General features: G+C 40.9%; 1 protein-coding gene across 1 annotated transcript; it reads left to right on the plus strand.

The window, feature by feature from the left end:
* Positions 1-1002: 1002 nt before the first annotated feature.
* NOP58 (NOP58 ribonucleoprotein) lies at positions 1003-21700 on the plus strand (the record flags this gene model as incomplete). The annotated part of the gene is made up of 14 exons (XM_009869521.1): positions 1003-1079; positions 2756-2808; positions 4200-4324; positions 5347-5483; positions 6973-7037; positions 8320-8454; positions 9353-9498; positions 10434-10560; positions 11222-11385; positions 11855-11989; positions 13221-13282; positions 15379-15512; positions 20533-20654; positions 21367-21700. Coding segments are annotated over 14 exons (1539 nt in total), but the record flags the coding sequence as incomplete, so codon positions are not given.
* Positions 21701-22974: the final 1274 nt, after the last annotated feature.

Consider the following 22974-nt stretch of genomic DNA (forward strand, 5'->3'; position numbering starts at 1 on the left):
GGATCAGCAGGCTGAGGAAAGGAAGAGCTGCCCCAAGGTTTTTCTGTGCCTCAAGAGTCCTGTGGGAAATGAATTACCATGTTTATTTGCTCAGCTACTAATTGAGTTTAAAAAAGGTCAGCCTCCTTTGAGCAGGGTTTAAAAATCTGCAAGGGGGTGAAATCTCATAATCCCAAGAATGATTTCGGTGCCACACCAAGTCAAATTGCAGTTGCGTTTTGTATTTGCGTTGCGAGGAGAAAACCACAAGATTTTTGAGTGAATATAATGTTGTAAAGATCTTGACTGTACTGTTCCCCGAGTGCTTTTCTAGGAATTTACAGTATGCTCTGCATTTTGTGAAATATATGTAGTCTCCAGTGGTGTAATTGTTAATATTGTGCTGTTTAAGAAACTTAGTGGGATCCCCTTCGTACAGAGATGGGAGTAAGCCATTGCTGCCTCTTAGGTAATTCTTGGCTCAGTCGATTACCAAGTTGTGGTGAAAAGTTTGCTTTATAGAGATGTTCTCTTTCATCCTTGGGCAAGCTCAGATTAATGAAAATATCTTGTGGGATCGCTCCTTCCTGTTAGATGTCCCAGACATGTTTGTATTTTCCCGAAGTAGTGGCAGGTTTGGTTGTGAGTCACTGGGGTTGTGAATGAGTCTTGCAGTAGTGGAACAAGCCCAGTTTTGATAAACAGGAGAGAATTTTGCTTTAATGTGCAGGTTCAGAAGGACCTAGCTACTGTTGAGCAACTTCTGTAATTCAACTGAAAGTAAAACCTCTGTAATATTGTGTGTATAGTAGTAGCATAAAGCTGCTGAGAGACAATGATGAAACTAGAGATCACCAAAATTTACTTGACTGGTATTAAATTCCAGTGGCTGGACCTGCTGTAAATCTACTTCAGGTCTTCTCTGCTGAATGCGGGATTGAAGGTTATTCCAAAGTGCTTTAAATGTAGTTACATGGGTTTTCTTTAATGTTGTGGGTTGTCTTTTTTTTTTTATTTCTGCAGGTTCTGAATGAGAAAAAACTTCAAGAAGTTGACAGTTTATGGAAAGAATTTGAAACTCCTGAAAAAGCAAACAAAATGTAAGCAGCTTTATGTAGTGATTGCAGCCTGGCTTTTGAAAGGACATGAATACCTGTAGTTTAGCACATTTGAGATTCAAGAAGTACTGATTTTATTTTTCTGTATTGTAAAACTTAAAAGCGGTGAACAGTGATAATGTAAAGTTAAATACGCAGAAAGAACTTAGTTTTTTTTCCTTGCAGTTTAATTAAGCTGCAGAAGTCATTACCCTGTGTTGCCAAAGCAAAAAAACTGAACAATGTTTTAAGGAGATCTGAATGTTTTGACAAGAACATCCGAACCTGTAATGCTGGAACTGGCTGAAATGACAGGATTTTGTGCTCATGGGAAATTTTTTTAAAAAAAAATTAAAAATCGTTTAATTCAGATGAAACTAATAGTATTTGCATGGCTGTGAAGTGAGAGTTAATAGTGTTGCCGGTACCATCAGTGAACTGCACAGGGCTGCACTGACCAAACTGGCCTTTCTAGCAAATTGCCTTCAAGCTGGCCGCAACAGTGGATTCCTTCCAAGTCTGTTTAGGGTGTTTTTGTTGGAAGATTTCTAACAAGCTTTGGTTATAACTGATACCTCTGAGCGAGCTATGCTTGTGATTTGTATTTATCTAGCTCTGTAATGGTATTTATGGGAGAGGCGGGAATATCCCACATCTGCCTGTTTTATAGTGTTGTTAATCTTGACTTGGAAACATCATCTTGGCCACCTGTGAGACAGGATGTGGCTCTTAATGCATCTCTACTCTGATCAAAGTAATTCCTATCGCTTTTGCCTTTCTGAAAAAGCATCAGTGTAAGCCGGGAGCTTCTGTTGGGCTCTGTGAATACTTAACTCAAGCATTCAGCTTTATCTGTGACCTTGCTTCCTTTGCAGATACTTTACTCACAAAGAGCAGTGTTTAATCAGAACTGGATTAGTCAAATGCCTGTCCCTGACAAGGAATTTACTGAACTGAGATAGCTTCTTATCTGTAACTCTAGATATCAACACCACAGACCATGTGAGGGGGAGAGGGAAGATGGGCCTAAGGATCTGACACAGTGTGATTGAACACTGTCTGTATAATTTTTGGCTCTGGTCAGCAGTTAGGGCATGGAAGGATTTTCTGTTTTAGTTCTTCTCAGAACTTGTATTCTAACATCTAATTACAGGGGAGGACTTGAGGATTCATAGACAATGAATTAGTTCAGATTTAAAGTCTTTGAAGATGCATTTCGTTGGAAAGCATGTTAAATTGAGCTGTACAGGCTATACATTCTACAGAGGCCAAAGATTGCCTGTTGAGGATGAGTGGGAAGATGTTATCAGTCCATCAGAAGTGACACCTTGTTAATCAGGGTGCAGTATTGACATTTAAATAGATGATGTCTGTCTGCAAATAAGAACTACAAAACGAAAAGGAGGCTCTAGGGTTTCTAACTATGTTTGACCTAGAAATACTAAATCAAAATTACTTTTTTAAAAAAAATAAAGTTTATGGGACCTGGCTGAAAAGTCACATCAGGCTCCATTTAATCAGCAGGTTTAGTGATCTTTCTTTTTGATTATCTGAATATTGGTCTCTGCTCTCTTGCAGTCTTGAGAAGAACTGTAACAACAGAGGCAGAAAAAAAGTAAAATGATTCTGGCATCTGATTTGTGTACATTCATTTACACACTTTTATTTTTGTTCTGTAGTGTAAAGCTGAAACACTTTGAAAAATTTCAAGACACAACAGAAGCACTTGCTGGTGAGTTAACACCATTCTTACGAAAAAAAAAACCCAAACCAATCCCTGTGTCCCTATTCTGTTTCTTTGCTTAGTTTTTAAATTACACATTTTTCAAAGTAAACTTCTCTTGTTTTACGAGGTCATCCAGTCTATAGTGCAGTAGAGATTTAAGGAACTCTGGTTTTTTTCCCACAACGCTTATTTCCCAAGCAGACCACATGTAGAAGGTGTTAACTGATATATGTAGCCTGTTGTCAATGATGGATTGTTGTTGAAGCTGAATATAACTGAGTTGAGTCAACATTTCGTCACTACCACTGAGACAACAGAGATCAGATAACACGTATGATCACAACTGTCCTTGTTTGATGAATGCATATTACGCTTGGGTTTTTTCATCCTGAAAAAAGTGCCAGTATTCCACCTAGAGGAAAAACAAAACAGAAAAACCTCACAGAATAAAGCAACAACAACAAACTCCCCAAAAGCTTCCACTACTTTGCTTCAGGTTTACTTCTCTGTGAAATGGGAGAGATTATTCAGACTACCCATGTCACATTTATTCTAAAGGGAAGACTATGTATGTAGCTATTTTAAGTGGATTAGGAGCTGTTGGCCAGCTTGAAACATGGAAGGTTATCTCCATTGTAGAAAGGCTGAGAAGAAACTCAGCATGGCACTTAGATTTTTGCCCTTACATTTCATTAAGATTCTGGAAGTCAAAAATCACTGCCTTCTGCCACAGTCAGTACTGTGATGAAGGTGCTGCATCAGTCACAGAAGTTCAGTGGAGCACGGAGCTGACCTGCAAAGAGAGTTGTCTAAGTGCCTGGTTAAGATATTTTGTGGGGGATTGTAAAGCTTTTACCGATTTGTTAATACCTGAGAATGAAGAACGTCCTTTGAAAATTCTTTAGTCTGTGTGCTATATTCAAAGGGTCTGTGTCTGACTGCCCAGTCAGTGTGTTTGGCACCATTCATTGTTGGGCTTTAGATAGTACTTTATCGTCATCAGAGGATGCAAATAAGCCATTACTCAGTTTAGGATATCATGGTCACTGACGAAGGGGCCTGGAAAATGGTTGGTTAATTACACAAAATGTTCCCATCTAACCTCGCCTTTGGAAGTGTTAAACATATATCTGCAGCATATGGCATATACTGTTGGCAGAAATAGAATTGAAACCATGTGGAGAAAGGAGAAGCAGCTGGGAGAAAGGTTTTCAATTTAGGCCTCTAAAGGAGCAAGTGTATAATTTTCTTCTGTTTTGATTTTAGCCACTGCCTAGCAAAGCAGTATTAGAGCTCAGGCTGGAGCTGCTGTGGGCAGTTAAAAATAACCAAGTTAGGAGTACTGTTTTAAGAGGAGGAGAAAGGAACTGCATCTTTTATCTTTTTGTTTTATACAGCATCCACAGCTCTTGTAGAAGGCAAGCTCAGCAAGAACTTGAAGAAAATTCTCAAGAAGATAGTGGCAAAAGATGCTCATGAACAGTTGGCTGTAGCAGATGCCAAACTTGGAGGTGTCATAAAGGTGATAACTGATTTTGCCATTCCTTCTTTTGTCTCATGTTACTGAAATCTTGCAGTCAGGTTTCAGAGACTTTGCAATTACTAACAATGCATTATACAGCCAATGCTGTGTTTGTGGTGGGAAAATACCTGGATTTTATGATCAAATAAGCATGGCATGTATACTGGGAAGATGCTGTCTTGAGTAGGCAAGTAAATGGTACGGTAAAAGTACAGAGGTGAAGTATTGAAGTTTGCTTGCTTTTTCTCTTAAATATTGGTTAGAAACCCAACAGATCAAAAAATTAATTTCCTTAATGATCCTTTCCAGAAAAAGGAGGTTGGGGGAGCCAAACGAAAAAACAGCCTGGCAGACATTATTCCTCACTAAGCGATGCAGCAATATTGGGATGTGTTGTTTGGTTTAAGCGTTGTTCTGCTTTCCTCAGTCTGCAGGCAGTTGTACACCCCCTTCCATCCTTGCCTATTGGAGGAGGGAAGAAGCAGTAGAGGTGGACTGCTTTCTGCAGTGTCTCCCAGGTGTCAAATACCAGGTTTCCATGTTGTGTCTGATTGCTCCCTGCTGCAGTGATTTTTATTCTGATCTCCTCCTCATGCTGTCTTAGGAGACTGGTGTAGGCTGCAAAATTTTACAAGGATTTAATGTTAGTGAATAATACCAAGGACTCTGGTTATTTAGTTTTGTTCTCTGAAAAACACACAAAGCCTCCAGCCCTCTAGCTCTGAATTTTCTCTCGGTGGCCAAACTGTTTCTAGTAAAGTGAGAAAACTTTAATCTTCAGTTCCAGTGTTTATGTAGCAGATGGAGCATGAATTTCAAATCTCCTCTTCAAACTGGAATTGTTGCTGTGTGGGGAACTGAGGGTGTTGCTACCGTGAGCATCAGAGATGCCTGAAACTCTTGTGTGATCCCAGGATTGCTGTGGGAAAACCAGGTGTGAAAAGATAAGGTTACTGGAAGAAGGGCTTTAGAGGAATGTCCTTGCCATGCTTGACTTTGGACAATTGGTTTCCATCCTGCAGGACAAGCTGAATTTGAGTTGTATACACAGCCCAATGGTTATAGAGCTGATGAGAGGAATTCGTTCACAGATTGAAGGGCTTATTACAGGCCTCCCTTCTCGAGAGATGGCAGCTATGTGTCTGGGTCTGGCACACAGGTGAGTTCCTAGAACAGCTCTGTGGCATCCCATGTCTGCCCCACTACTGTGTCGTTGACTGTGCTGTGTTGCTTGAAGTGCCTCAGAGTATGGGATGTGGTCCCATACTCAACGAGTCAAGGCACATTTGTATCTGAAATCTTATTTTGTAAAGGAAAAGCTTTCCAGTTTGCACCCATCCTTTGGGGAAAGGATTCACTCGAAGTTGATAGTTTTCTTTTGCTTGGTACGTGCTTCAGGATTTGGTTTGAAACATCTCTGTAGCTGTCAACGGGTCATTTAAAACTTTGTTGCCACCGAGAGACAATGTGAAGACCGCCAGTTGAATACAAAGTTGTTGGATCTGCTTGGGGTCAATAATTCATTCATGAGTAATTTGTAATCCATGTTCTGACATGAGCTTGTCCTGTCCCTGAGCCACTGGTAAGTTAGAGAACTGCTTTGCTGTAGCTGATTCCTTAAGAATAGATGTGTTTGCTTAGAAAATGGGCGTTAATATTGAGAAAGGACTTTCAAGATGCAAGTCCTCATTGATATCAAGTGCTGGAGAGGGTACAGAGGCGGCTACCAAGCTGGTAAAGGGCTTAGAACACAAGTCGTATGAGGAAAAGCTGAGGGATCTGGGGCTGTTTAGCCTAGAGGAGATTGAGAGGAGACCTCATCGCTCTCTACAACTACCTGAAGGGAAGTTGTAGAGAGACGAGGGCTGGTCTGTGCTCCCTCGTGGAGAGTGATAGGACAAGGGGAAATGGATTTAAATTGTCCCAGGGGAGGTTCAGGTTAGATATTAGGAAGAATTTCTTTACTGAAAGGGTTGTCAGCCCTGAAAGGGTTGTTGGCTGCCCAGGGATGTGGTTGAGTCACTGTCCCTGGAGGTGTTGAAGAGACGGGTGGGTGTTACGTTGGGGGACATAGGTTAGTAGGTTGATAGGGCTGGGACAAAGGCTGGACTCGATGATCTTCAAGGTCTCTTCCAGCTGAAACTGTTCTATGATTCTTTTGCTATAGCATATTGAGAAATTTTAAACATACATTAAAGCTGGATGGTAATGGGCTTTCTGCAATGGTGAGAATCTGTGCCAGAAAATTTCTTTGGTTGCTTCATGTTACTTTTGCTGGTATTTGCTGCTGGCTAGGTAGGGGTTTGTGGATTGCCTCCAGCTGTTGCAGAACTGGAAGTGCTGTTGACCAATACTTTTCGTGGGGAACTGTGCAGAAAGAAGCCTGCAGCCAGTTTCCTGCCACAGCAGTCGTGTTCAGTTTGCTGCACCTGGCACAGCCTGCCTTAGCTTTCCCTTTCACCCTGGTCACACAGCGTGTGCCCATTCACCTGTGTCAGTGTGGCTTCTGGCCACAGCCGAGAGCAGTCAGTGGCACAAAACTGGGCCGATGGTATTGGACAGCTGTAACCATGTAAAATGGGAACGGAGGGGCACATTCTGCAGCAGGATGTCAGGGTGCTGATGAAACTATATTTCTGTCTTCTCAGCCTTTCCCGATACAAGTTGAAATTCAGCCCAGACAAAGTAGATACCATGATTATCCAGGCAATTTGTAAGTATACTTAGAGCTTCAATTATTAATGGGTTTGGCTTAGGGTAGCTGACTTCTTTACATCCGTTATGGAAAAGTATTTTTGTCAATTTCCTCCTGGCATATTTCAGGAAATTGAGCATTGATGTTCAGCTAGGCATAAGGGGTGTGTTCTTCATAGAGTTTTCCACAAGCAGGAGCATTTTTAAGGATGATGCAATAAACTGGCATCCGCTTTTCTTAGCACAGAGATCAACTGAAATACAAGCGGTGTTAGTTCAGTCCTCTGAGGGCTTCACTTTCCAACATACTGCCCTTTTGAGTAGCACTGGGAGAACAGATGCCACAGGACAGGATTTTCTGACCCTTTGTTTTTTTGACAGTATCTTGCACAGAGGACAATGTAGAAATAGACTCTTACATTAGGCATCTGAAACCCACTGCAGTGTGTAATGCTGCATTCCATCTCCGTGCTTTCTTAACACAAAACAGACTGAAATGTAAATGCTGTTAGGAAAGCCTGTTCTTCATGTTTCCTTGAAGACATCCACATCATGATGGGCATGCTTGCTGTGAAGCAGTGGTGAGGAAACCTTTTTCGGATATTAATTCAAAGCCTGTTGTCAATGATGTAACGTAGTTAAGCTGAAATTAATGATTTAATTCACTTCCTTCGTCACTACCACTGAGACAACAGATGAGAATGTTGGTATTGCATTAGTGGGAAATATGTTAGCCTCAGGGCTCTGCAATAATACGTGCTGTGTATGTTATATTCTTATGTCGTAAATCTGATTATTGGTTGTATCTGGTAAATGGTGAGCCTGTTGCATTTGTATTGGGTATATTTATGATATAAAGGCAACTGAAGGGCTTAATACAATCTTTTAAATCAAGTAATTGAATATAAGATCAGTTTCTCACCATTAAAGCATTTTTCCTTAAAGTATGTTAGATAGCTAAGTTTTAAATCAGTCTTGTGTGTAGTGCTTTGAGAGGAGGAATAACTGTCTCGTGCTCCCATTCCAGTGAATGTGCTTTCTAGCTCTTAAAGGAGTCTGTCCAAGACCGTCCCAGTGATGAAACTTTCAGGCCACACTCATGGGAATTCTAATATTTCTATAACATTGTGCCTAGGAGTATGTAGGTCTCTGAAAAGCCAACACCTCTAATGTATTGCAGTTTATACTTCATTCCAGTCTTTATGGGATAAAATATTTCTGTTATGCTTTAAATTTGTTGATTTGTGACTTTTCCATCTTTAGATTACCTTTTTAGAAAAAAAGTGCATTCTTTCTCTTAGCACTTCTTGATGACTTGGACAAAGAACTGAATAACTACATCATGCGCTGTAGGGAATGGTATGGTTGGCACTTCCCTGAACTGGGCAAAATCATCACAGATAACCTAATGTATTGTAAATGTGTGCGGAAAGTTGGTAAGTAATGAGGAGGCATGAGCCTGGAGAATGTTGCATGTTAGCGTGCGATGCGTTGATGGCATTGATTTGTAGAGCAGCGATTCAGTCATCCACCCCGGGTACAATCCTGCCTTCGGCAGCCGTGTAAACAGGGCCAGTGGAAAAGTAGTGTATGCCTGCATCTGTGTGTTGATAAAACTAACCATTTTCGAAGCTTAAGAGAAGACTAATACCATAACACCAGTCAGTTTTTCCATGGACCACCAGCATATCTTCTGAAAACTGCTATTAGTCAGCAAACCGGTTTGGAATTTAGCTGCCAAAAACTTATGTAAAGAGAATTGCTGCCTGTTGGTGGATGTTCTTGGAGACAACTGCTACAATTATTCATAAGAACAGAAAGAGTGACCGCTATAATATTTTGGATGCTTGCCTCACCTCTTAGGCATGTGCTTTGTACAGGTGGTGATTTTTTTTCTTTTTTTCTTTTTTTTTTTTTTAAAGAATGAAGTTTGCAGTACAGAAGGAGACTTGGGTTTTTAAGGGAGCTTTTTCCCCACTTGTAGGAAGAATTACGTAGGTTTGCTTAGTGGTAGATGACTGATCATGTGATGGAATTTTTCCTTGTAATATTGTGACTGAAAATTTTGCAGCAGGCAGCTGCTGAAAAGATGAAGTATGCAGTGTTACAGAATAAGGGCGCGTTTTCCTGGTGTCAAAATTGGTATTTCCAACAATTGTCAGCTAGCATAAACATAAAGAACATTGATATATGTTTTGTGAGTTTGAAATAGAATGATAGCAGACTTGACTCACTGTTGTTATTTTGGCCTTTTATCTTCATCTGTTTCTGTGTTTTTCATTTACTAGTTCATCTCGCCCCCAGCGCAAACATGCTTTCATCTGTCCCCTACAGGAGACAGAAGCAATTTTGCTTCCTCTGATGTTTCTGACATCCTACCAGAGGAGATTGAAGAGGATGTGAAGGCTGCTGCTGAAATTTCCATGGGAACAGAAGTATCAGAAGAAGATATAAACAACATAATCCATCTCTGTGATCAGGTATGTACATGTGGATGAATAGCAGTAGAAGTTCCACTTTAGCCATATCAGAACCTCTTCTACCAAGATTTTCCCAGGGCTAACACACTTGTGGTGGCAGTGATGATTCCTGTGTTGTTGCTTTCCTGATGTACAGACATGAGGGTGCACAGTCACTACCTCATCTGAGCCATCTCAGACTCCAGATGTCTGCACAAAGTCTTCCAAAAGTGGTAGTTTTATTTGGGGGGGGAGGGGGAGGATTTTAGCATCAATGTGCTTTGAGATAATGGTACTGTATAGCCTCTTTTTAACCTGTCACTTTCAAAGCTAGGTGATAAACCCGAAGTTAAAAGTGGAGCACTGAGGCCCCAAAAGAATTAGCAGCTCTAATCCTACTTTCATCTGGTTTGTGTGGGAACTGCCTTTGACTTTAGTGGTGTCAGTTGGATCCCTTTGTGACTTTACCAGGGAGTGGCAGAGTTAGGAGTTCCTGTTCTTGCTCTAGACCAGATTGCTTTTTTTATGTGCATTCTAATTGTGTGGATTTGAATGGAAAAAGTAAAGAGCATTTATCACATTTCAAGAGAATGACAGCAAAGATTTATGTGAAAACTGAATGTTTCAGGGTTTTGTCCTAAAGAAAATGTCCTTACTAAGTATTTTTGTTCTGCTTTGCTGTCTTTGGCATGTTGTCAGCTCCTTTAGCAGGAGCTTTGCTGAGAAAAGTTGCATAAGGGAGTAAGCAATACAGATCCAATATACTTTGTGGATGGGGCTCTGCTCTTGGAATGTGCCCTGTATAAAGCTTTCTGTAACTCTGGCTCTTGGCTGTCTGCATTTTGTTAGTCTCCTTCCTTGGAATACTTAGCACTTCCTCATTTTAATATATTTAGCTCTTAATAATTGTTGGTCAGCTAATACTGATTCCTGTAATCAAACTCTGTCTGTACCAGGTGATTGAAATCTCTGAGTATCGGACACAGCTGTATGATTACCTGAAGAACAGAATGATGGCCATTGCTCCTAATCTCACTGTCATGGTGGGCGAACTGGTTGGAGCAAGGCTCATTGCTCACGCAGGTGGGTTACACTGGTCAGTGTAAATGAAGCTTACGTGACCTCCTCAGAGCCTTTCTCTGAGGAGCTGGTCAGCTAAAACCATTATGCAAAACTCTGAATAACATCTTGTGGTGAAGGGAGGGAAGGTGGCTCTTGAGGAACCTGAGAATACCAGCATGAGCTTGGTAGTGGTCTGTGATGAGAGAGTTCTCAGTTGGCCTGAATTCCTTCTGGAATATGAGGGCAACTTAAGTCACTACCTCTTCTGAGACGCTGAGCCTCCTGCTGATAGTCCAGTCACTTCTAAAGTAAAATGTTGTCAAACTGGCATTTGGCTTTTATAGTCTGACTGGTTCAAGGTAGCAGCCTTATGTCAGTTACCTGTGCTGCAGTTCTGTGGTGATACTCTTGCTGCCAGACATTGTCAGGAGTACACATAACTCCAGTGGAATACATTTTGAGTCAGTCTTTTTTCCTGTTGCTGAAATCCAGTTGAGACAGTTAGTTGAAGCATGAAAGACTAAAATGACTTAGCTTTTACGTTCAGGAGAGGAGCGTGAGGCAGCTTTCATAGAAATAGATGGCTCTGAGCTTCCTACTTTTGAACAGTGTAGGAATCTAGCTTCTTACTTCTGTAGCTGCTCTTCTGACAAATTACTGTTGCTGTGTCATGTACTTCTAGGTTCTCTCTTGAATCTGGCAAAACATCCAGCTTCCACAGTTCAGTTACTGGGTGCTGAGAAGGCACTCTTCAGAGCACTGAAGACTAAACGGGACACACCTAAATTTGGCCTTATCTATCATGCTTCCCTAGTCGGACAGACCAATACTAAAAACAAAGGAAAGGTGAGTTGCAGAATTGTTTACCAGCTTGGGTAACACATGAATATGTGTTGATGAGATGGCTTGAGCTTCCCAGTGAGGCTCTTTTCATGGCTTGGTTCACTTGCTTCGTGGTTATGTGGAACATGCTGCTGTCCCACAAATATTTGAAGGTCATTCATTCCTGTTCAGAAAAGTTAATGGGTTTGTCTGTTCGACATATCTAAGTAATAATGTGGATTCCTGGTGAGTTATGATGCAGCTAACTAACTTGCTGTCTCAGATGCTTCCCTCTATTTATCAAGAAAGTAAGGTGTTTAGCGTTAACATTCATATTTCAGTGTTGAAGGAATGAAGTTCTAATTGGTTTTTTTGGACTAAATATGGCTAGTAAATGGTTACTTTGTTCTTTTGTAGGTATGGTTTCCAGATCAGAGTGAATCATTGCCTTATGTTAAGTCTAAGCATTTAATTTATTTTTTGGCTTTTCCAGATTTCTCGAATGCTGGCAGCTAAGACTGCCTTGACTATTCGCTATGATGCACTTGGAGAGGATACCAGTGCCGAAATGGGAGCTGAGAACAGGCTAAAAGTAGAGACAAGACTGAGGCTTTTGGAAGAGAGAGGGGTAAGTCTAGCAGAGGGCTGCATGAAGGTTTATGGTACGATTGTCCGATGTGCTGCTTTCTGAGTCTTTCCCTTCACTCAGTTGTGTCATCTGGTGTCACTCTTAACTCTGTCATTTCTTCTGACCTAGGCTGGAAGGGTTTATAAGCTGGCTACATCTATTTGTTTGTATGTCAGTTTTTTCTTGTTTACATGCCTGTCTTGATGTAAATGGTACTGAAAAATCTTAATTCTGAACAAAATAAGATCTTATCTTTATGTTCTACTACATATCTCTATTAATTGCAAAGATATGGTTATTACTTCATAGCTCCTTTCTCTTCACCTTAGAAAAAGGTGCATTTGGGTTTTTCCCCCACTCACATTTTCTACCATGGTTCCCCAAAATCTGAACACTGGTGATGCTTAGTCTTAAAGAACTTTCTCTATAGCTAAAGCAAGATCTTATTCTGCAAATTGCTGCATTGCCCTCCCGTCACGTGATGCATATCCCACTTCTCTGTACCTGCTGTGCCATCAGTTGCCATTGGCGTGACGTGCTGGGAGAGCAGAGGGTTCACTTTCCTCTTTAGGTGTCGTGCCTGCTTGTGTGTGAGCTTATAAAGGGTGAATTGGTTCAGTGTTGCAGGCTAGAAGATCTGGTATTAATGCTGTAATACTGGCATCACTAGAACAAAAATGAAAAAATCTAGAAAAACCTGCCTGCTCCTCCTTGAACATTTAATGGGTGATAATGCTTCCTATAGAAACAAAGACAAGGAGATATGTTAATACCAAAACAGAAACTGATCACCTGACACATACAAATTTAATTCAAACTTGGTTTGGGGCCTGTATTGTGGTTTTAAGGTTGGCTTTAGGCCAGACATAGGGCGATACCTGCCCTGACATGTAGTTATCCTCTCAAAAAAATAGAGCATGCACAAATTTGAGCTAGCCTTGGGAATTTAGAGGTGGAATGTTGTATGTCATGTGGCTGTGGTGGTTTTGATCCAGTACTAGATATCCTTTAATTGAATTGAGCTCTTGAAGAGCAGTATTATAAAGACGAATGCTTTTCTCACCCCAGTCACTGTTCTACTCTCAGGTGTAAGACTTGTGGATACACAAGAGCCTGACCACTTACATAAGTCTGATGGTCCATTTTTAATTCCTTTCAAGAGTTGTAGAACTTGTCTTATGAATTGTTTTAATTATGAGTAATTTATTATTTACGTCTAATTTTTCTTTAGATAAGAAGAATAAGTGGCACTGGAAAAGCCTTGGCCAGGACAGACAAGTATCAAAACAAGAGGTGAGTAGTTTTTCCTTTCAGCTTGGCTGAATATAAGTAACTCTTCATAGTTTTATTTCTGAGAAACTTTTTCATTGTGGGTTGAGTGGACTTAAGATCCGGAAAATGTTTTCAGTGCTCTTGAACACTGATGACAAGTCCCATTGCTAATGGGAATTTCCATTTGCCCACTTTTTATAGTTGTGGTAAAGCCAGTGAACTGGAGAAACAGTGCTGATTTTCTAATAGTACATTACTGACATCATCAGATAACACGTATGTTCCAGTAGTGTCAGCATCAGCCCAAAAAGCTGAGTAATTTAGGAAGTTTATATGTAGCAACTTTATTTATGCAAATCTGAATAAATTAAATTGAGAAAATTAGAGTTTTAATTAATTTCTTTGACATGGAAGCTGTCCCAGACACCTACATAGTCGTCTTAGAAAAGGAAAAAAACCCCACACGTGTTTTGAGCAAAGTTTCATGTTCTTGTTTAGGTCTTGTGTGTTCCAAGTAGTATGTATCTTAAGGAGTAGATAGGCTCTGTGATCTGGACACCATTAGATTGGTTTCTGGTGCCCAGAGTGACACTGTAAACTGCAACTGGGACAGCTGAACATCTAAGGATTTGAACAGGTTATTATTAGTCTGAGCTGTGACATTTGGGGTTTTTTGCTTAATTTGGTTGCAGGCTTCTTGCTTAGCTTGGCCTGCTTATTTTGCTGAACCTTCGGCACAGAGAGGGTAAGTGCTTAGCAAAACCAGGGCTGGGTGCTACTTCTGTGGGGAAAAATAGCATGGTTGCACCCATCTGCAGTCTGCAAACATCTTCCTCAAGCCTAGCTCTATCTTTTGTTTCCATATGCTGGGCTTTTCAAGGCATAGCAATGGCTGTGATTTCTGGAGCAGATTTTGAAAAGATAGTGTCAGTAAATGGAGCGTTGAGGTGTGTAAGGAGGCAGTAGCTTAGGGATGAGGGTGTTGAGGAGACAAAGTACGTGTTGATTTTTGACCTCTTGAAATGAGGAGTCATGAATTCCTGCCAGGACATGTTTCTACTGTTAGACATTCTTTGCAAACGTGTCTGGTCTTGGGGGAAGAGACTCAAGATAGTTCTGGCTGTTTGGCTTAGTCTGGCTGCCTACAAGGGAAACTAACTATATCAAATTGCCCTTAAGTATAAAAGTTGCAGTATTGCTGCTCTGTGAAGGTTGTTTGGGCTAAACCAGTGTTTTAAGAAAATTGGCAGGAATTTCTTGGTCTTGTATGGAACTGTGGATCCTGTATGAATTAGCTCTATCAAAGTCATATTTCGGAAGTTAGCTGCAAGGTAGCTTTTAGAGATGAGATTCAAGTGAAGCATTTCAGTATGCTTTCCAAAAAAGATGTGAGAGAATGCATTACCTATCTTTGGCATATTTATTTATTTTGGCAGTGACAGGAAAACCAGTGAGTTCTTGTCTGGGTTTACCTGAAGCAGAGTCCACTGTTTGCAAAAGATGGTGTAGTCAGTTTCTGTAGAGCACTATGCTAATACCCTTAATTTCGGATGCTTAGAGGGTGAATTGATGGTGCTGTCTGCTAGCTTTATTACCACTGGCTTCCCAGTCTAGTCACTAGTCTCAGTTGCTTTTGTAACCTGCACAGTGGTGGAGAGGCAGTGCAGAAAAAGCAAAAATAAAGCTTTTTCTCATCCTCTGTGTATGTAACTCTTTGGGTACGCTTACAGATTTGCCAAATTACGGGGAGCTATGTGCTCGTGGCCATGCAGCTATGCTGTGAAGGTTTTCAGCAGCAGAAAGATTAATCAAATGGGTAATTTAAGCATTCTTGAACAGATACAAAGCAGAACCAAACTCTTGCTTAACTGGTATCTTCTGTTGAGATCAGACAGTTGTACTTCATGAAGTGTCTCCTGTAGTCATGATTACTGACAAACCATTCATATATTGGAAAAAGGGCCTCACTACCTGTGGATGCTTTGTTAGCTGAGCAAGATTGATTTGTAAATATTCTTGGGAGGTTATGTTGGAAAGTTTATGTTCATCTGCTGGATCTTACCTGGGGGCTACCTCTTCTTGTTCTTCCTTACACTGACTCATTTTCTTCATTACAGCGAAGTAAAAATATTTGACCCATCTGGTGACTCTACACTTCCTGCCGTTTCAAAGAAACGCAAAATTCAAGAGGTGGAAGAACAAGAGACAGAGGTTGCTGTGAAAGCAAAGAAGTTCAAAGCAGAGATGAAAGGTTAGTTGCTGCATCTGTGCTGTTTTTATGTTGCTGTGTGTATCGTGCAGTGAGGCTTAACGTTTACACCCAACTCTCCTTGGGTGTGACAGTGTATTTTAAAAAAAAGTAGTAATGCTTTATGGACTGCCACCAGACTGCAATCAATTTAGTTTAAATACCTGCTTTTAAACAGCTGTAAGCGTAGAAGAGCATTTGAAACCAGACCTCTACTCATGTTCTTGTGGAATTTCTTATTTAGCAAGTTAGTATTTAGTGGGCTTCAGTATCTTGAAGACAAAATACCTCTTCTCTGTAAAACCACAACTTGCCCAATTTTCTTTAAAGAATACTACTTTATTCTGTATAGAAATGTTTTTGTGCAGGTTTCAGCATATAAACATTGAATGTTAGAATTTGAGGTGAAATGACACTTGGAAATTTCAGTCTGAATTTATATAATGCATGAACAGTTGTTATTCTCTGGAGAGCTAAAACTGAACTATGGCCACAGTTGTTCTTTCCTTCTCTGATAAGTTAACCGTGTGAAGAAAGATTTTGGACTGCAACTTCAAAATAATCTGGTTTGATACTGTGATTCATTTGAGAAACAGTCTCTTTCTCCAGTGGGCACTTCAGCACCTCCAGATGGCTGGCCCAATACTTGCTGTGATAAAGGAAAAGGAAGATGACTTCATGTCGTTTCTGTGAGACCCGAAGCCAGAGCTGGGTGTGAGCTACTCCCAAGTTTTGTCAACTCTGTGTGCCTGTAGCAGGGGATGGCTGTCAGAGCCTTCCCCTTCTGCCCTTCTCTGTGCTGCTGTGTTCTAGAGGATAGGAGTGTAGTTATGCTGATTCTGTACCTCTTTGTGCTCAGCTGATGCCGATTACTTTGTATTGTCTGTGTACAGGGACGGAGCAACTTGTAGGAACCTAAACTTAGCTGAGAATTGAAGCTTCACTGGAGAGAGAATCCTTTGTGCTATAAAGCTGAGATCTGTGCCCCAGCTTGTTCTTGTGTACTTACCGCAATGAGACAAGGACACATGAGTACTTAGGCAGCTTGAACTTTGCCCATTTGCTTTTTGGAGAATGTGGGTGTTCTCACAGTGACTGCTTTTGATAATCTTTTGAACTAACTTCCCTTACTATAGTCTCAGAATTGTTCCCTTGGGCTTCTCTTGCATTATCAAAGCAAGTGTTGACATCCCACAGGCATAAGGTCCTCACAGGTAAAATATTACATTCATTTCCAGCCTGCTCTCTTACAGTATGAGGAGAATATTTCTGTTAATAGATGATGTTATTCAATAGTGTGTGCTTTTATACGCAAACCTGCTTGTGTTTGCTTCATTTGCTTTGTTGGGCATTGATACCTCACTGTTTAGAGGCTGGATGGAGCTTAGCAGGTATCCTTCAGATACCAAGAATAATTTTAGCAGTAGATGGTGTTAAGAATACTTGTGTATTACTGAAATCTGCGATGTTTGCTTGTTGTTTGTTTGTTGGGTTTTTTTTAAAACTTCCCTAAACCTGAAGTACAGGATTCAGGTGCATTGCTTTTCTTCTGAAAAGACGGTGTCCTTTGGATACGTGGTTCAGAGCTCTTGCTTTTTCCCAGTTCTTGAAATCAACCCAGTCATTTTATTCGAATACTTAGAACTAACTGTGCCAGTTGCCTCAGACTATGGAAGAAGTGTTTTCAGAGATCTTATTTAGCTTGTATCACCTTTGTGCAGAACTAAGCCCTCCAGCCTGCCCTCCTGAACCCTTTAAGATAGCACTGCCCCTATATTTGCAAATTCTTGTGTTTGACTACCCAGCAAAGTGCAGGGATTTCCCTGAGAGGCTGGACAGACTGTGACCTCGCTCTTCTCCATTGTAGATGGTATGACTGCAAAATGTGCTAGAGGGGTGCTGTGGTGGACCAAGAATTTTTGAGTAGTTCCATAATACACAGAAGAGTGCAGAAGAGATCCTGGCACTAAGAATTGTGTTGCATGTTTGCTTGAATATGCATGAGCCTTTAATTTCTGCTGTTTGTGGCTCTACTTGTTTTGATGCTGTGCTTTATTAAGCTTTTCCCTAGTCAGAGATTACACATCCAGACATACAGTTGTGAAAGAAGTCTGTGCCCTGTCCTTCCTCATGCTGTTTGTGCAGCTGCATGGTGAGTGGGGAGTGATGGAAAAGCAGTCCAGAAAAAAAAAAAAAAGGAATTTTTCAGCTGGATCAATTTTGATCCAGTTTGTATTACAAGAGGAAGGTGAGGTACAGGAGTAAGGTGGGAAGGTGCTGCTGAAAAGTAATTTGTCAAACTATTGCTTTAATATTTGTTGTGAAGAGGAGACGATATCTGGAATTGTGATAGCCTGAAATGTAAGTGTTACTGCAAGATGAGATGTGTGGTGGTCTCTCTCTGTCTCTCTCTCTCTCTGAGGTGCGTGTATGGCAGTGCTTTGTTTAGGAAGTGGCAGAAGGGGGTGGGGGGTGAGGCATGACTTCAAACCCCTTTCACCTTTTACCCCTAAAAAGAAACCAAACAGAAGGATAGTGCCTGAAACAAGTGATAATCCACTTCAGGAATTGTCTGTTAAAACTTGTTTTAGTGGTGAGGGAAGGGAAATAGGTATTTTTGTGACTACAGTATTTTGAATGTTGCTGAACAACTCATAGCACCAACAGGGCTAGCCAGTGCTCCAGTGAAGCACTCAGCATGCATTTGAGCATCAGGATGTAGTAGCAGGAAGTCACTTGGAAAGGTCTCTCTTGAAAAGAGAAGTTATCATCGTAATGGAGTGGACCCTGCAAGATGCAAAGCCTTAGATGACAGTAACATCATGATGTGGCTTCTTTATTAATGGGGCATGTGACTTGATTCTGTGCATGCAGAGGAGGGAGGATGCATTAGGCTCATGTGTAGGAGCTTAGAGAAAACTAGTGCAAGACAGAGAGTACTGCTGGTGATCTCCAGCACTACATGGGGCCGTCAGTCAAACTGCTTTTCAGGGTGCTGCTTCCTGTGCCTGATGGTGAGAGCTGCTGGCTTCCTTGTCAGCTGCTGTGTGTCACAAAGAAACCCTGCTGGGCTTGAGTGACTTAGAAGTGATGCACCCAGAGGGGAAAGACCAGCACCCCTGGAGCCTTTATCCTCATTCTGCCTAGGTACAAATACGTGAAGTCTTGTGATGAGCTTTGCTAGAAAGCAGTAAGTGAAATCTTCGAGAAGACATCTGCTGTTAACTGTGAGAAGTGCCTGTGAGAGCACAGTGCATCATCTGTGGCTGTAAATTGTGACAGGTTCTGCTGCCTGGTGTGTCAGACTTGATGACATGTAGGATAATGACAAGGACTTATTTTGAAGGTTACCTCCCAACATTTTGCCTGAAAATACATAGTTTGCCAGCTGAGTGAAAATGTGTCGCATTGCAAAATAAGATGCGTATGCCTCTTTTGTACTGTATGGCTTTAATGTAGTTTGTACTTATTTTTCAGCTGATTTTATTTCTCTCTGTCATACATAGGGAGGTGAGGATACTTATTTTCACACATGTTTTGGGTACCTTATGCTTGCACACATTGTTCACTGTGAATTATGTGTATGGCAGAATCCACTTACAATTATATTTACCAGTTCCTTTATCTGGAATCCTTTGCTGTTTTGCTTCTGGCATTTTTTTTAATGTCAGGAAACTGCATGTGTTAGCTGCCTGTATTTTTCTGTAGACATGTCTAGAAATTTTTTACCCTGAAGCCAATTTTTTTTGTCTGAAGCATATGTTAGAGGCAACGATTGAAGAGTATTTGTGACTTGTATAATCCTCCTGCTGCCTTGAGGAAATATACTTGTGACAAAAAAGATGTTAGGAGGCTGTATGGGTTTTTTGTAATTGCAGTGTTTTGTTTTTACTTTTTGTCAGTGGCGAGTGTGCTTCAAAATTGATTTGGGGGGTTGTTGTTGTTTTGGTTTGTTGGGTTTTTTTGAGAGAACATAGTGAGGAACTGACTGCTTGAGTCACACCTCCAGTAGCAACTGTACACCCTACAAACACCACCGGTTTCAGCATCTCATTTTTGTACCTGCTGAAGTACAGCGGTTGCTACATCATGAACTTACTCATGAGTGCTGTGAAAGATACCAACTGAGAAAGTCGGTATCTAGCACTGACCAGCTTTGTGAATAAATTTAACTTGGGTATGCTTCAGTAACAGCCTGGCACAGGCTATCAGCTGGGTAATGATTTCTGTTTGGCTTCTTTGCCTAGACATTCCTAAGACTGTGGCATGTATTCTAGAAAATTAGTGGTAAATCATGGTGCCCTTACCTCTGTGATTAGAGAGGCTAGCTGTTCTGAAAACTAAATAGAAGAGGGCATTAGTCAATCTTTCCTTGGGCTAGCATTCCTCTCAGCTTATATAAGTAGTTCAGTTCCTGTCTTCCAGGACAGCAGTTTTTGCTTTTGCATTGCTTTACGTTAGCTCAGCATTAAGAGATCTTTGTGCTTGCTAGTCTAAATAGAAAGAAAACTGGTCTGCGCTTAGCAAATTTCCAACTTCAGAATAAGGAAATCGGTTGCAAACAAGCTACTGCTGGCTGAACACGTTTCTAATGTGGGTTTTAGAATCTTTCCATTGCTCTTGTGATGCTGGTGAAAATATTTGCTGAACTGCAGACAGCCTGTTTTCAGAAAGACTACTTGGTCATGTTGCAGACAAATGAAAACATGCAAGCTTGTTTTAAACTTTGGGAGCAGCATATGAGTGGTGTTTTTACCAGGAGATGTGAATAGTGCAGAACATTGTCACTTGTGTCTTGGGTAGTTCTTTGTTTTCATTATGCCAGGGAGTAGTCATGCAGGTAAGGGCAAAATGAAGTGAAAGCAGATGAAAAGACACAAAAAGAAGGGGCAGTGAGGTATTCAGTATTTTGCGTTCTTACTGTCATCATTGCATCCTCTCAAATCTCATAGAAAGCTTTTACTTTGGCCTTTCATGCTCTTAATAACTGAAAACCTGCCTTCTTTTTCTTTCTGTGGTACAGAAGAGACAACTGTAGAAGATGATGGACCTGTCAAAAAGAAGAAAAAGAAAAAGAATAAGGAAAAGCAGGCTGAAGAAGAGGAGGTATTGAGTGAGGAACCCCCCACCAGCCCCACAGTAGAGGTGAGGCAGAGTTGTACACCTACCTGATTCTTTATGGGAATGGATTCTCTCCAAAATATATGGAGCAAGGAGGGAAATAATACTATCTATATAACCTGTGGTATGCAAGGACAATTCTACTCTAGTAACATAATTTCACAGAGATTTGCATTACAAATAAAGGCCAGGAAATTCGTGACTGGAATGCTTCCATGTACCCAGAGTGTTTCCCCTCCTTTCCGCTGCCCACTCCCAGCTTTAGTCTTCTCTCTTTCTGCATCTTTTCTAGTGGGAAGGGTGTCCCTTGGTGCCCATCCACAGGCATGTGTCTAGTATTTAGGACTTGAAGGGAGCAGAGACTGTACCTTCTGCTCCAGTGAAGCTTTGTTTGATGTCTTCTAACAACAGTAGAATGGATAGGACCAAACCAGTTGCTCAGTTTTGAAGTCCTGTCCTTAATGTGGGGTTTAATTTCTTCCCCTTCCTTTAGCGCAACTGCAGTGCTGGGCTGCCCGGCAGTGTGGCAGCCAGTGTGCCTGCCTTGCCCGCTGACCCCCTGTGCCGTCGGCATCGAGCACGTTGAGCGGTAGAGGAAGGGGACATCTCCTGGGGTGTGCGTCGCCAAGTATGGCAGCTGCGGTGATGCTTTGAGCGGGAGCTCTGTTGCCTAGCTACACGTGTTGGTTTGCTGCTCTGTTAGGCTTTGTTCATAGCAACGTTTGTTTGTTTGCAGAATACAGAGAAAAAGAAGAAGAAAAAGAAGAAGATGAAAGATGAGGGTGAAGACTGATGAGGAGCAAGGGGGAACACTGGCCCTCAGACAGTGGCTTCAGAGTAGCATTTCCTGACATAATATCTTTAGCCTCTTGCTGAAAACTGTAAATTCCTTGTATTGCATGAGGGCAAGGAGAAGGATTTGATTGCTGTCTTCTGCTCTGGAATAGGATACCCTTATGTCTCTGCTACTTAAGGAGGGTTGCTGGGGTTTTTTTGTTGAAACGCTCACAGTAGATCCTCTTTTCATATGCGGTCTCCACAGATAAGGAATAAAAACATTTTTACAGTGATTTCAGGCCTCTGTCTTTTAACTTGTTTGCTGGTTTTCTAAGCATTATCAGGACTATTTTTAAATTTTATTGTTTTAAGTGTTTGATAAGCAAAAATTCTAAATATGTAAATGTTCTGTCGCATTTTTTTATCTAAAGGATTTAAAGGTTGTAATATTTTGAAGTACTCTGTAAAATTGATACAAATATCTCTGCATAATATCAAAGATGCATTGAACAGATGCAGAAGTGCGTTATTGAGTCTGCCCTGTAGTTCTCCTGAGCCTTTTTTTAATCACCTTTCAAACATTTTGGTTTTGCTGCACTGACTGATGAGATTCAGATGCATGTTTTGAACTAATGTGAGAGAGCTTCTGTGGTGATTGTGGCAAGGTTCTTCACTTGATTTAAAAAAAAAAAAACCCCAGGGCAAAATTACTTGTTTAGCTATCTGTTAATGAAGCTGAAAAGAAAAGTGTGTTTTATTAGTAGCAGAAGTCAGTCATTAGCCACTTCTGCTGTTCTCTGTAGGGGATACAAATGCACTGAAGTAGCAGCATACGATCAAGACACTAAAGCTCTTGAAGCTTTGTTGCAGAAAAAGAAACCATTTTTATCTGACTATTCTCATCACTCAATTTGTTAATTAATATGAAAAAGTTTTTGGGTGTTTTCTAGGTGTAGTGGTGGACTATTGCCTAAACAAAATGGCAGTGTCTTTAGCTGGATAATATTTATTAACTCTGCAGCCAGTGTAGCTGGTGTTTTTCTGTGGAATGCAGCTTGTTGACCAGCACTTGGTATTTGATGTCTGTGGCTTGCTTATCTGTTAGTGTAAGTGGATACACCAAATCCCTAACAAAACTGCTAAAGTGTTTATTAATGCAGTTCTACCAGTATCGAGAATATGAACTGTTTTGTGGGTGGGTGGTTTTTTGTGGATTTTTTTTTTTTCATCAGGAAGGCCACAGTGGGTTGAACTGCTGGAATTGAGAGGCGAGTCAAAGTGTCCTGAAACACCATATGGAGACTGTGCTAGCGTATTGCAACCATCCCTTGTCCAAAGTGTTACGTGCAGGTCCTGTTGTACCGTCTGCAGTCACTGATGTTTTTACTATGCAGAGCTCTGAATTGCCTGGGAATACTGAGACTTCCAGTTCATCTGCTTTTTGCTAGACAAGTAAAATGTATTTAAACTGAAATGTTTGAGCGGGCAGCAAAGATATTACAAACTATTCATAATAAGATGGAGGACTTGGCTAATAGTGCCTTTTAGATTTTTATTGTAAATGCAT

The sequence above is a fragment of the Apaloderma vittatum genome, unplaced genomic scaffold (genome assembly GCF_000703405.1).
Source record: "Apaloderma vittatum isolate BGI_N311 unplaced genomic scaffold, ASM70340v1 scaffold7865, whole genome shotgun sequence".
In the NCBI taxonomy this organism is placed as follows: Eukaryota; Metazoa; Chordata; class Aves; order Trogoniformes; family Trogonidae; genus Apaloderma; species Apaloderma vittatum.